General features: G+C 36.6%; 1 protein-coding gene and 1 pseudogene across 2 annotated transcripts in view; one reads left to right on the top strand and one right to left on the bottom strand.

Moving 5' to 3' along the window:
• PAWR (pro-apoptotic WT1 regulator) overlaps window positions 1-14,260 on the top strand; it is a 122,579-nt gene that overhangs the window by 76,419 nt on the left and 31,900 nt on the right. For both annotated transcript variants that reach the window (XM_044384568.3, XM_026499972.4), the window contains exons 2-3: window positions 500-631; window positions 12,706-12,740. In XM_044384568.3, the coding sequence (XP_044240503.1) occupies window positions 500-631; window positions 12,706-12,740 (167 nt within the window). The remainder of the gene's footprint in view (window positions 1-499; window positions 632-12,705; window positions 12,741-14,260) is intronic.
• Window positions 4,163-4,670, bottom strand: LOC113256226 (60S ribosomal protein L15-like; annotated as a pseudogene).

Below are 14,260 nucleotides of genomic sequence, written 5' to 3' on the forward strand. Positions count from 1 at the left end.
CATCCTTTAAATTATAAACTCTTCCGCAGAGTTTTTATAGAAGACTTACTCCGCAGGTGAAAATACTCTTCTGGTATATACTCATAGGTAGTACTAAGCTGGAAAATGGCCTTTATCATTGAGTTATCTGCATCTATATTTATATCTCTGTATATCATCTTAACTTCCCGCGAGACTGTAAATTCCATGTCTTGGGTATATCATTTGTTACCCTCTGAAAAGTGCCTTGTTTAAGGTAGACACCATTCGTTTACTTGTTGAATGAATGTAAAAGAATGAGTAAACCTTGTGTTTAAGCAAGCTTTGTCACTGCTATTTAGAGTCTAGAAGAAAAGATAGAAGTTGTCAGGGGGGTGAATGTGGAGGTTGGGGTTTAACACCTTTATCATATAAATTAGTTTCAGAATGCACCAGATACTTTAATGCTATCCAAGTGTATCTTCACATACAATCTGTTAGTATTATGTGGAAATAAAACGGAAATTATTTTTTCCTCTAGTGTTTAGATGAATATGAAGACGACGAAGCAGGGCAGAAAGAGCGGAAACGTGAAGATGCAATTACACAACAGAACACCATGCAGAATGAAGCTGTCAGCTTATTAGATCCAGGCGGTTCCTACCTGCTACAAGTGAGTATTTATTTAAATTTAATTTTAAAAAATTATCTTAGCGGCGCCTAGGTGGCTCAGTCGTTAAGCGTCTGCCTTTGGCTCGGTGTGATCCCGGGGTCCTGGGATCGAGCCCTGCATCGGACTCCCTACCCTGTGGGGAGCCTGCTTCTTCCTCTCCCATTCCCCCTGCTTGTGTTCCCTCTCTTGCTGGCTGTCTCTCTCTCTATGAAATAAATAAAATAAAAAATCTAAAAAAAAAAATTAAAAATTTATTTTCTTAGCAGTTACTATTGATTGATTGTGAACTCTGCGATCAAGAGTTACGTGCTCTACTGACTAAGCCAGCCAGGCGCCCCTAAAAATTTATTTTTTAATTTTTTAATTTTACAAATGAATATTTAAAAATACCAGGATGTCAGTTGTTATTTTAACAATAGTTTTTAAGTAGCTTTTAATAATTTTTCCATTCTCCTTTTGGTTACATCAACTCCATTTAATATTTTCAGTGGATTCAACCATTGACTTTCCTTTTATCAAAATACTTCTTGACTTATAAACAGTATGTATGGTTCGTAGTTCTTGATCAGTGAATATTTGCTGTCTGATGGATTAACCAAGTTTAAGCAGTACCTATTGTAAAAATAGCTAGGAAAAATAATTACCTCTTTGCTCGTAATAAAGCTAGAATTAGTAAGTTTAAGTGAGGGGACAGTTCTGGTCTAGGCTGATATTTGTGTTAGAATTACATAGCAAATAAAGAATTGAATAGCAAGTTTATACAAAGTCAAATATTTAAATGTAGTATGTATGTAGTATTGTGAATTGCCAGAAACATCTGTACTTCTGTATAATTATACAAGCAAAATTAAGCTCAATTTCAAATTAGCTGTTATTTGGGGGTTTTGTGGCAAAGAAAATTGGGAGTTGATGGTGTTAGAATGCCTAAGTATAAAACAAACTACTCTGCGGAATTCTTTAAATGTAATTTGGGATGATCTTGATATAATCTAATCTTAGGTTAATTTGAAGACATTTTGAAATCATAAGCTACTTTGTCATCTTCCCAGAGTTTGTTTTTTACTTTAAAATTGAAAAAAACACAAAAACACACATTTATTTATTTATTTATTTAATCTCTACACCCAGTGTGGGGCTCAAACTCATGACCCTGAGATCAAGAGTTTCATGCTCCTCTGAGCCAGCCAGGTGCCTCCAGTTTTGACTTTTTAAATGCATTTTTATTATGATATCACTTTAAAAGGAGTTTCCAAGCAGTACAAACATCTCCCCATTTTATTGATGAAAAAAATGAAATATAAACTCTATTAATTTGCAAGGTTATGATAAAAAGGCATTTGGCAGAGAGAGGCAAAATATTTTGAAGTAGTTGGGAAATGCAGATGCAAAACTTTTGTCCTCTGCTTTTTGAGGCAGATATACTGACGTGAAGAATGATGAAGTGATGCAAATTTATCTCTTCCTCTCTATCTAAATTACCAGAAGTACCTACCCTATTATATAACATGGTGTAAGCTAATAAGCAGTGTTTCTCTCAGTATCTATGTGATTGTTCATAGTCTAAAATATCTTTGTATCCTTTATTTAACAAAGCTGAAGTTAAATCTGGGTGTATTCCAGGTGAAGATAGAGGCTTAATTTATTGAAATAGAGACAATATAGTATTTTCATTAAGAGAGTAAACCTGATTTTAATTCTTGGTCATACCACTTACTCTGTTATACTCAAACAGCACCAGGCAGCAATGGCTTTTAGAAAAAGAGCTGTTATTTTTAAAATGTAAAGATACTTGTTGGGACCCCTAGGTGTCTCAGAAAGCATCTGCCTTTGGCTCAGGTCATAATCTCAGGGTCCTGGGATCAAGCCCTGTGTAGGGCTCCCTACTCAGTGGGAGCCTACTTCTCCCTCTGCCTCTGCTCTTCCTCCTGCTTGTAAGTGCTCTCTCTCACTCTCTTTCTCAAATAAATAAATAAAATCTTAAATGAACTTTAAAATATAAGGATACATGTAAAAGAAAAAATGATAAACGTTAAACTTTTTGTTCAACTTTAGATTATTTATCCTTTTTTAATGTGTATAGTAGTTAACACAAATTTCTCATTAATGGAAATCCTCAGTGGTTAAAATTTTTTACTATTGTAAATAATAGTAGAATTAAATCTGTATAGACTAAACCTGGTTGTGTTTTGAATTATTTGGCCAGATTTCCAGGGATAAGCTTATTGGGCTAAAAAACATAAAGGATTTTAAGGATTTAAAAGATCTCTGATACATATTGCCTAAGTTACTTAAGAAAAAAGGCCTATCAGTTTATATAATCAGTGGCATTTTGTGGGAGGGCATTGATTATGTTTCTTTTGTTTTTTATTTGATTTATTTATTGATTTTTCTTTTAAAACAATCTCAATCTTAATGAAAAGTTAAGTACTATACCAAGAATTTTGGCCCCTAAATTGTTTGAGAATGAGTTGGTTATCTCATGCCCTATTAACCTTAGTACTTTACTGTTTTTTCTTTTTTAAAATTATGATTAAAGCCACCTTTAATTTTTTATCCTCAACTTAAGAGGTGGTCTGGATAGCCACCAGTTTCCCAATCTTAGCATTAGTTACTAGCTTACAAATCTTAAGGTAAATTCTTCTCATTTACTTAATGTTCAGTTTCCATCAGTTTTAATATACACCAGTGTAAATACCATTACTGACTGTTTCGTATGAAATTCAGTGTTCTACAGATCCCATAGGGTTGTGTGATAGAACCAGGAGCCTCCATCTTTTATAGGAACTTCAATGGTACTGTGGAGACCGAGGCAATTTTGCTTAGGTTAAGCAGAATTTGCTTTGATTTGCAAGAGAACCCTCTTGGAACGAGCTTATTCAATTCTCCTAAAAATGGTGGCATTTTTTAAAACTCTTCTTTCAGAAGCAGGAGTTCATAAATGGAATATTGGATTAAACATAAAAATGTGGACCCCAGTTAACTTTATTATTCTGCATATGATTTTACATATATATATTATATATATTTATATTTATATATAAAAGATTAAGATATTCTTCACATTTCCAAACAAAATCCAATTTTAAAAAGTGTGTTCTTACCAAACCCCTAAAAATAGCCATTTGAGAGTAAACCAGCAGAGCATTACATCATCTCAGTGAAGCTGTAGGTTTCATTACATGCACCAGCAAGTCTACATGGCTAGCTTCTGCATTCCACTTTTACAGAATTTCTATTATACGTGTTATACCAAATAGCATTTTAAACACTGACATATAAACTCCCTAATAAGGTAAAGCAAAGATAAAAGCATTTATCTTACAAGAAACAAGATGTACCACCACTTATAGTCTTAAAACGTTATTGCACTTTAACTTTCATAATTCGACAGTGCATTCATGGAACATTCTGCAGACAACTAATTTTAACAGACTTTTAATTTTACACTTTTAATTTTACAAACATTAACTTTTAATTTTACAAACACTTTTAATTTTACAAACATTACTTATATTAGTAGTAATGGCGGAACTAGAGAGTATTGCATCTTCTCTATGCCACACATTGAGAACTACCTGTAGTGTGGTAAAACTTGTGACCCTTTCCAAGGCCACGTTCTTGTCCTGCAGATGTCAGCCCTTAATCTCCCTGTGCTTGTGAACTGATTTGGTGATCCACTGGGTGTCAGGATTTCTTTTGATAGCTTTATGGAATGGATCAATGAAGCTGTGTGCAACAGACTGAAGGCTTTGGGCAAACTTTAGCCAGTTAACACCACGGTGGACAAGCTTGCCATAGGTCACACCCTTAAGGACTGGGCATTTGTGGCCACCACATTGCATTACCAATCCTATATATGACATAACTTTGCTTGGCCTTGTACCCTAGTCTGTGCGCTTTTTTGGGCCGGGTTGGGCTGGGACCCTGTGGCGCGCAGAGAGCTGGCCGTACTCCCAGCAGTGCACCCTGAGAAGAAAGTGCCTTATATAGCAAACTGCTTCTTCCTCCGTAGCTCCTGGATGGACTGGTAAGTGCCCATCTTGGCTTACCTTTGAGCTGGTGGCTGCCACCAGACAGAAAGGAAAGCCTTTCTTCCCTTTACGGGGTATTTTCTACAAACAGTTTCCTACGTAACCACAACATGGCTGTTAAAAATAGAAAATTAAAAACAACACATTCTTGCCATCTGATACTTAGACCTTATTCAGGTTTCACCAGTTGTCCTGGCGATGTTCTAAAGTGTAACAGAAGGGGTGCCTTGGTGGCGCAGTCATTAAGCATCTGCCTTCGGCTCAGGGCGTGATCCCAGCGTTCTGGGATCAAGCCGCGCATCAGGCTCTTCTGCTGGGAGCCTGCTTCTTCCTCTCCCACTCCCCCTACTTGTGTTCCCTCTCTTGCTGGCTGGCTGTCTCTCTGTCAAATAAATAAAAAATATATATAAAAAAAAGTATAACACAAGGATCTCATTCAGAATCAGGTGTTGCATTTAGTTGCTGTTATCTCTTTAGTTTCCTTTAATCTGAAGCAGTCTCTTTAAATTTCTTTTCTTGGGGCACCTTGATGACTCAGTCGGTTAAGCTTCTGCCTTTGGCTCATGTCATGATCCCAGGACTGTGGGATGGAGCTCCACATTGGGCTCCCTGCTTGGTGGGGAGCCTGCTTCTCCTTCTCCCTCTGCCTGCCGCTCCCCCTGCTGTGCTCTCTCTCTCTCTGTCAGATGGATAAATTAATTAATTAATTAAATCTTTTAAAAAATAAATAAATTTCTTAATCTTCCCACTTTAAAAGATTATAGGGCAGTTATTTTATGATATGTCTTCAGTTTGGGTTACCTGATACTTCTAATTAGATTCAGGTTATAGATCTTTGTCAGGAATATCACAGAATTGATGCTATATTCTTCTCATTGTGTATCCTATCAGGTGACACATAATTGTAATTTGTCCCGTTGCTGCTGCTGATCACTCTGGTCATGTGATTAAGGTGGTTTTTTCCAGGCTTCACTTTTCCTTTCTTAATAAGTATTTTGTAGAACTGCTGATCACATGAAATCCTTTAACAGAAAAAAAAAAAAAAGTATTTTGTGGATAAATGCTTTGAACCATGTAGATATCTTAATCCCCATCAAACTTTATTTATATTTATCATCTTTCTGTGTTTTTATCTGTATATCTATTGGCTCACTATTCCCTATTTTATCTGATGGGTTATACCCTGTTACCATCTGTATTAGTTTTCTATTGCTACTGTAACGAATAACTACAAATTTGTTGTCTTAAAAACAGCACAAATTTATCATCTTAACAGTTTTGTAAATTGGAAGTCCAACACTGGTCTCATTGGCTAAAATCAAGGACTAAAACTAAAGGCTTCAAAGGCAAAAATCAGGACTGCATTCCTTTTTGGAGGCTCTGGGGGAGAATCCATTTCCTTGCCTTTTGCAGCTCCTAGTGGCTACCCACATTCTTTGGCATATGGCCCTCCTTCTTCCATCAAAGCCTGCAAGGGTGGGTTGAGTACTTCCTCCAGCTTGTCATTCAGACCTTTCTTCTTAGTCGTATCTCCCTCTGACCTTCTGCCTCTGTCTTCCAGTTATAATGACTCTTGTGATTACATTGGGCCCATCAGATAATCTAGGATAATCTCCCTATTTAGGGTTGTTGATAAGCAACCTTAATTTCCCTTTGCCATATAACCTAATATGTTCGAAGGTTACAGGGATTAGGACATAGACATTTTTGAGGGTCATTATTTTGCCTACCACACCATTATTATTTATTTTGATGTTCAAATTATCCCAGATTTTGCCAGTGGAAACTTTTGAGCTTTTGTATCCTTTGCCGCATCTCGATCATTCTTGGAGTATTTCTTGGCATAATATGATGTTACAGGCTCATCTTTAACTTTCTACTCCAATGTTGGAAGCAGCCATTTCTTTAAGAAGCTAAGGAGCTCTGATTCCTTTTACTGGAAAGTAATTGGAAGCCACGGTCTGGGCTGTAGGTATGTTTATGTTACTGAAATGTCACCATTCCTGGTCCCTCTCTGTGTATAGACCTCCAAAATATATCTGTCTTCTGTCTGCCTACCTTCCTACATCTATGTAGATACTGAAACTAATTTATACTGATAACTTCCAATCTAATCTCATCCTACAGGGTTTTTTTCTAGTAGTTGTAACTCCCTTTTGTGACATTGAGAAACTTGTTTCCCATTATCCTTAATGTTTTCTTATTTGTTCAGTTCCCTTCTATGTAACCTATCTCCCTTTGCCACTCCTTCCCCATATTTATACCCTCCTCACCACAAGCCGGTTCTGACATTCCATGTTGGCTTTCTTTGTGCATGAACATTTGCTGACCCTTTTCAGGCTTGGGCATCCCATGCAAGGCTATAGGATGTCCTGGAATTGTGACTCCCTACACTGGATCACACCCCCCTCCCCAACCCCACACCCTGGGATTCCCTCGTTACACTGGTTAGCTTCTGTCATGCTGTGATAGGCTGCTCTTCGTAGGGTCTTGGTTCATGTTCAGACTGTGAGACGTCATGCTGGATTGCTTCTCGTTGGAGACCCTTCATTAACCTAATTGGGTTTTGACACCTCCAAGACAGAGTACTACTCACTGTGGACACTCTCTTCATCCCGTTTGGGCTCTGGCACATCATCCCTGTTCATCTCTCTTCAAGGGCTGCAAACTCCCCATGCCATGCTGCTTTCTTTACCCTTCTGGGGCTCTAAAACTCTGTTCTGTGCCACCCTCCTGAATGAATGACCATCACACCCTGCTTGGGCCTCTTGATGTCGCCTACATGGGACTCCCTTTCTGACATTGTCTCAGGACTGATAGTCTCCCTTCCCTTTCCTGCTTTGTAGACACACTCATTTCTGCTCTGGCTCTGATATCTCAGGCCAAATGCTGTCCCCCTACTGTATGGATGTTCTTCAGTTTGCTTGGACTCTGATTCTCTATGCCAGGCAGCTCTTCTTCATGTAGGGCTCCACTACTCTGATACCCTGGTTTGGGCCACTGTGTTTCCTCCCCATCTAGCTCTGCCCCACCTAATGGCTTTAGGACTGAATCATTCAGAAAGGACGGGGAATGATGAGTTTTTCCTTTTTTAATCTTTGTTAATTTGGTAAAGTTCTTGTTTTGTTTTTCATTTTCTTAGGTATTTTTCAGTTATACATTGCAGATATTTTGTTCTGCATTCATCTTCAGCAGTGTATCTTGCTACATTATGTCTACCAGTAGAGGTAGTTTAAGTTAGTCCTGAGGGCCAGTTAGCGTGTTATGCCATAATTTTATTGAGGTCTGTGGCTTTATCAGTAGTTTATTTGAATAACTTCAGTATTATTTTGCTATATTTAGCTGGTATTGTATTACTCTGATCTTATTTCACTTATGCTTTTATATTTGTTTATACTTTACAAGTTCTGATCTGCCACTGCACCTGTAAAGACAATTCGTGGGATTTCCTTATTGACCATTCTAAGCTTGACTAAAGCAGAATGTCTTATTTAAACTTACACAAAACAGTTTGTGCCTTGCCAACATTTTCTAAGTGCTATATAGGTCTTTCCCCCTCCCTTTAGTAATATAAACCATCCCATTGCAAGGAAGATTATTTCAGGCAAAGTATATTTTAATCAGTTATATAACAGGCTTTGGGGTTATTGGAAGATCCAATTACATAGTCTTTGAAACTTTTAAGACCAATGTCACTCTTAGCAGTTGTAGTTTTATAAGTGGTTTCAGTGATACTGGTATTTCTCCTACCTCCTGTGCCCATTTAGAATACAGTTGTCAACTTTAACAGGTATAGTAATTATTGAGTGGTTCATCCTTTGCTTGGAAGTCTTTGTTGCAACAGAACTATAGAGGTTTCTAGTTAACAAATCTGAGGCGAAGTTTATATTTGTGTATTTAATGTGTAAAAACATCAAGCATTTTCCTTAAAATTATAAGAGACTCTTACAGCACTATAGAGGTTGACTTTGCTTTTTCTATCTAATATTTCTCATTTAAGAAATGCCCAATTTTCTCTTTTTGGCAAGAGTTTAGAAATCACTTTAAACATCTGTAATTGACCATTTTGAATGCACATGAGAAGCAGACTACCACTCCTCCTATTTTCTTCTAATACTAGTTCTTATACTAATATAGTCTATCCATTTTGGGGAACATTCCATTGTTAAGGAATGTAATTTGATTATTAGATTTACTGTGAAATAACATCTATTAGCTATAGAATATATAATCTAATAAAAGACCATATTTAAATCTACCAATAAAGAATAAGCTTAAGTGTCTTCTGTCTGCTTCAGAATCTTCACTATAGAAATAGTAGTTACATAGAAATAAGCTTAAATTCTAATTGTTTGCACATCTTGGACATGAACATGAAATGATTTGATCAGAGTTCTTATTTTACCCATTTCTATGCTAGCTGTATAGAAAATGCTGTGTGAAACTTAATTAAGATATGTTTTAAGTGACTAGTTTAAAAAAAAAGCTGTAAGAAATATGGAAAACTGATATTCCGTAACTTCCTATTAGTAAACTTAACTAGAAACTTCTCTGATACTTAAGTCATTGGTAATTGGGCCAAAGGATAAAATTAGTATAATGCCACTATAGTGTTGCTGAAAACAGCCTTCATTTCACATTTCTATATTTGTTAAAATTGTGCTCTAAATCTGTATTACTCCAGGTTTTACCATATTCAGGAAAATGCCTATGTTAAGCTTCATAAATATAAATATTATTAATAAATAAATAATAAATATTATTTATTGCAGTGTTGTTCATATCATTTCAATCAGTTTATCAGTAACCCACAAATTAGTAAATCCAATAAAAGCTATTCTCATTTAGCAATTCTGCTTACTCCATTTCAGTAAAAGGTAGTCTGGGCAATCAAGCTGATGTCATGTTTTCACATATTTCAGTTATAACCAAACTGGGAGAGAAGTGTTGTTTTGGAACCTGTGGCATTAACATTTTTTTCTAATGCATATTTCGACGGACATCATTTAATGTTATATCTTAGTTTTAGTTCATGTAGAGTAAAATTAGGGAAATTTATGAATGAAAACCTTTATAAAATGTTAGTTGAGTACTGTTTGTGAAAATTTAGGGGTAAAAGTTTCATATGAAATAATAATCATCTGCATTCAATAAAATGTATTTTGGATACACACAAGCTTAGTATTTCTGCTTTACCTAAATAGTGATTAAACATTTTAATCTAGCTATTATGGTTATAAAAATAACTTAAAAACTAGATTTTACAGAGTATATATATTTTGTTAATTATTAGAAATATTTTTGTAGGGGCTCCTGGGTGGCTCAGTCGTTAAGCGTCCGCTTTCGGCTCAGGGGGTGATCCCAGGGTCCTGGGATCGGGCTCTGCATGGGGCTCCCTCTCCGCTGGGAGCCTGCTTCTTCCTCTCCCAGTCCCCCTGCTTGTGTTCCCTCTCTCGCTGGCTGTCTGTCAAATAAATAAATAAAATCTTTAAAAAAAAATTTTTGTAAACAGGAGATTTGTTTTACATGTTTGATGTATAAAGTACAAAGATTCATCGGCCCCATCTTTAGGGACTGCCACTTTAATACAAGCTGGTAAGAAACTCAAGTTTACTTGCTAGGCTTTGTTACTCCCTTCTGTAAGAACGGCTGATGCCAGGGTGGGGAGAGTTAAAAATGTCTTTAAACTAGCTGTCAAAGCATAACTTCCTCAGAGGTAATCTGTTAAGGGGTCAAGCCCATACATACGGACACTTCTAGTATTTTGTCTGTCACCTGGTTACATTCTGCAACTGGTTAATTCCGAAGTGGTACTTTTCTGTAGTGGCAGATTACTAGGGAAGTTATTTCCATACATTGACCGTATATATTTATTGCATACTATTTGAGCTGGGGTTTGGGGGAAAAGGAATCAAAGGTGGGAATCCCCATCTTCCAGAAAGTAAGATACATATCGGACATGAAAAATTGAGAAACTTTTATTTAAATAAGTAGATTTGGCTGTCCTAATGGTGGGAATATACTGACTTGGAATAATTGAGACAGATTTGCTAAAAGTCCACATAGAAAAATTGGTAAAGATTTTTCTGGATCCCAGTTAAAAAAATCTTAGCTGCAGGGGGCGCCTGGGTAGCGCAGTCGTTAGGCAGCTGTCTTCGACTCGGGGTGTGATCCCAGCGTTCTGGGATCTAGTCCCACATTGGGCTCCTCCACTGGGAGCCTGCTTTATCCTCTCCCACTCCCCCTGCTTGTGTTCCCTCTCTCGCTGGCTGTCTATCTCTGTCAAATAAATAAATAAAAAATCTTTAAAAAAAAAATCTTAGCTGCAAAATTTAAATTGTAAGCCTATTGTAAAGGAGTTGTGCATTTTTTTAAACTCAATTATGTCCTTTAATTCCCACAATAATCCAACAACATAGACATTGTTATTCCTATTTTAGAGATGAAGAAACTGAGACCGATAGAAGTTAAATAACTTATCCATAGCTTCATAGCTACTGAAGACTGTCTGGTTGGAACTTGGATCTTAATCTTACTCTTAACCATGTGGTTGGCTATACTGTTTGTTCTACATTTATTGCACCATGCAATTAGTATTTGCTGTTTTAGTCCACAATCTGGTCATCTTATTTATAAAGGGAGCGGATTCTCTGATTTTAGCATCGGGCATTCTTTAACTGTGGAATCTCTCTTGAATAAATGATAATTAGAAGAAATGACTCATTTCATTTTGACTGGTTTTATTAAAATGAAACTGCAAAAAATATTTGGAGAGTCTGGGCTATTAAAAGAGTGAACAGGGGTTGGGGCCCTTGGGTGGCTCAGTTGGTTAGGCATCATGATCCTAGGGTCCTGTGATTAAGCCCTACGTGGGACTCCCTGCTCATCAGGGAGCCTGCTTCTCCCTCTCCTCCCCACTCATGCTCTTTCTTGCTGTCTCTCTCTCTCTCTCTCTCTCTCTCTCTCTCTCAATGAATAATAAAATCTTAAAACAAAAAAACCCCAAAAGATTGAACAGGGGCGCCTGAGTGGCTCAGTTGGTTAAATGTCTGACCCTTGGTTTCGGCTCAGGTCATGATCCTGGTGGAGTGATCAAACCCTGCACTGAGTCTGCTTGAGATTCTTTCCCTTTCCTCCCCCTCCCCTTGTGCCCCCCCACCCGCTCCTGCTCCCAGGTGCTCTCTCTCTCAAATAAATAAATAAAATCTTAAAAAAAAAAATAAAAGATTGAACAGCAAAATGCCTGATTAATTGTAAGGTAATAATTTCCTCATCCCAGTGGTTAATGTTAACTTTCAGCAACCTTTCTTTTGGATAGCATGCAATCAGCATAAAGAGTACTTTCTTACTTTTAATTTTTAGCTATCTTTTAAAATAAGCATTAATCATTATGTGTATTTGGGGTGAATCTTTTTTTTTTAATTGAAGGCATAAAAGTGGAAGGGGAAGATACATATATATCGTAGATATATGTTTGATTCTAATTGTGTTTTTAAATGCTCATTGGCTTCCAAAATGACTTAAGCTGATTGGTTGATGAATGATGCTTCCTTTTTCAGTTTTCTGAGTTATAAAAATCTTCTAAATTAAAAGTATAATTTTAGGGGTGCCTGGGTGGCTCAGTTGTTAAGCATCCACCTTCGGCTCAAAGTGTGATCCCAGGGTCCTGGGATCGAGCCCCGCATTGAGCTCCATGCTTTGCTGGGAGCTTGCTTATTCCTCTCCCACTCCCCCTGCTTGTGTTCCTTCTCTCACTGGCTGTCTCTCTCTCTGTCAAATAAATAAATAAAATCTTAAAAAAAATATATATATATATATATTTTAATTATATATATATATATAATTTTTTAAAAGTGGTTGGTTTTGTCCCAGAAATCAGTTGTAGGGTCTTGTTTTGTTTGACCAGCATTGTCAGTTTTTTAAAGCATTGGTATTTGTTCCAAATTAGTTTCTTTCCAAATGAGACATTATTAACTGTTTTATATAGTGTGGAATTGTGTTCTTGCACCACACCAAACTGATGTCATTATTTTTGCTTTATAGGACCCATCTAGAACAGTGTCAGGCCGATATAAAAGGTAAGACTCCTTAAGATTTAACTTAGAGCATATTGTAGACATGACTGTAATGTCTGTGTGACCATGGCTTAACTAACTAGAACTGTTTCAAACAGCTTGTCAAAAAATAAGAAACCTTAATATTGTGCTGTTAAGAAATTACATTGTAGGCAGGAGTGTAATAATTTCTGTTTGATCATGACTTATTCTGACATACCCTGCTGTCTTTGAAAACTGTATACCATGCGTTTGTATGGAACTGATGAGCAAAATAGAAACTTAGAATCATTTTCTCATATGTGTTTGAACATTGAAAATATAAGTATACTACCTTTATTAGTCAGCTTGGCTGCCATAACAGAACACCATAGAAAGGGATGACTTTGACAGAAATTACTTTTCTCATAATTCTGGAGGCTGGAAGTCAGAGATCAGAGAGCCAGCAAGGTCGGATTCTGGTGAGGGCCATCTCTGGGGTTGCAGACTGACAACTTCTTGCTCTGTCCTTACTGTGGTGTGGAAGGGGCCAAGGACTTCTCTCAGATCGCTTTTATCAGAACACTAATTCCATCCATGAGGATTCTACCTTTGTGACGTAAGCACCTCTAAAAGACCTCTGAAGGGCTCCACCTTGTAATACTACCACACTGAACATGAGGATTTCAACATATGAATTTTGGGAGGATGCAGAACATTCAGACCATACCAAGTCTTTTACATTATGAGTAATGCTTTTACCAGAAAACGTGTTTGAGTATGTATGTGCATGTATAGGAAGAAAATCAGAATTAGATATGAGAAGTTGTTAAACGGAGATGCTTGGGCTATTAGCTTCCTTTCCCCCTGGGCACATCATAAAAGTTATAGAAGATGTGGTCATACATATGCTAATAATCATAGAATAATGGCAAACCTTATCAAGTGCTTAAATGTCAAGGTGCTTACATTGAGCCATCTCATTCAATTCTCACAGTTATCTTAAAAAGTAGGTACAGTAGGTACAATGTTTACTTTCATTTGTAGATGAGAGAAGTGGGGTTCAAGAGGTAGAATAACTTCACTAGGGTATGAGGCTGGTTAGTCATTAGCAGAGTCGGGATTTGAACTCAAGACAAACTGACTCCAGAACACACATGCTTGTGCCGTCTACATAAAATTTATGCATATAAAACCTTTGATTTCCTCTATTTGTTAAAGTTTGAAGTGTTTGGCTGAAAGTATTGGTTATTGTATTCCATCTAAAATAAAACATTGATTAAGAGGAGCTCTAATTTTAATACTATTACATGTAAACAAAACTCAATTTTTAATTTTTACTATGGGCCATAATATCTACTAGTAGTAGAAAAAGGTAAAAAGGCCAAAATAGTCAACGATTGCGTAAGAAAGTGAAATTGTCTCAGGTGAACTTAATATGTTTCTACTGTATCTGTTTTAATTTTCATTTCTGAGTAATTTTGATTTAGGTATAATGAAACCTGTGATTCTTTTAAGTGTTTAATATTTCTACATTACTTAATAATTTTTACTTAATATGAATA

The sequence above is a fragment of the Ursus arctos genome, unplaced genomic scaffold (assembly GCF_023065955.2).
Source record: "Ursus arctos isolate Adak ecotype North America unplaced genomic scaffold, UrsArc2.0 scaffold_21, whole genome shotgun sequence".
Classification (NCBI taxonomy): Eukaryota; Metazoa; Chordata; class Mammalia; order Carnivora; family Ursidae; genus Ursus; species Ursus arctos.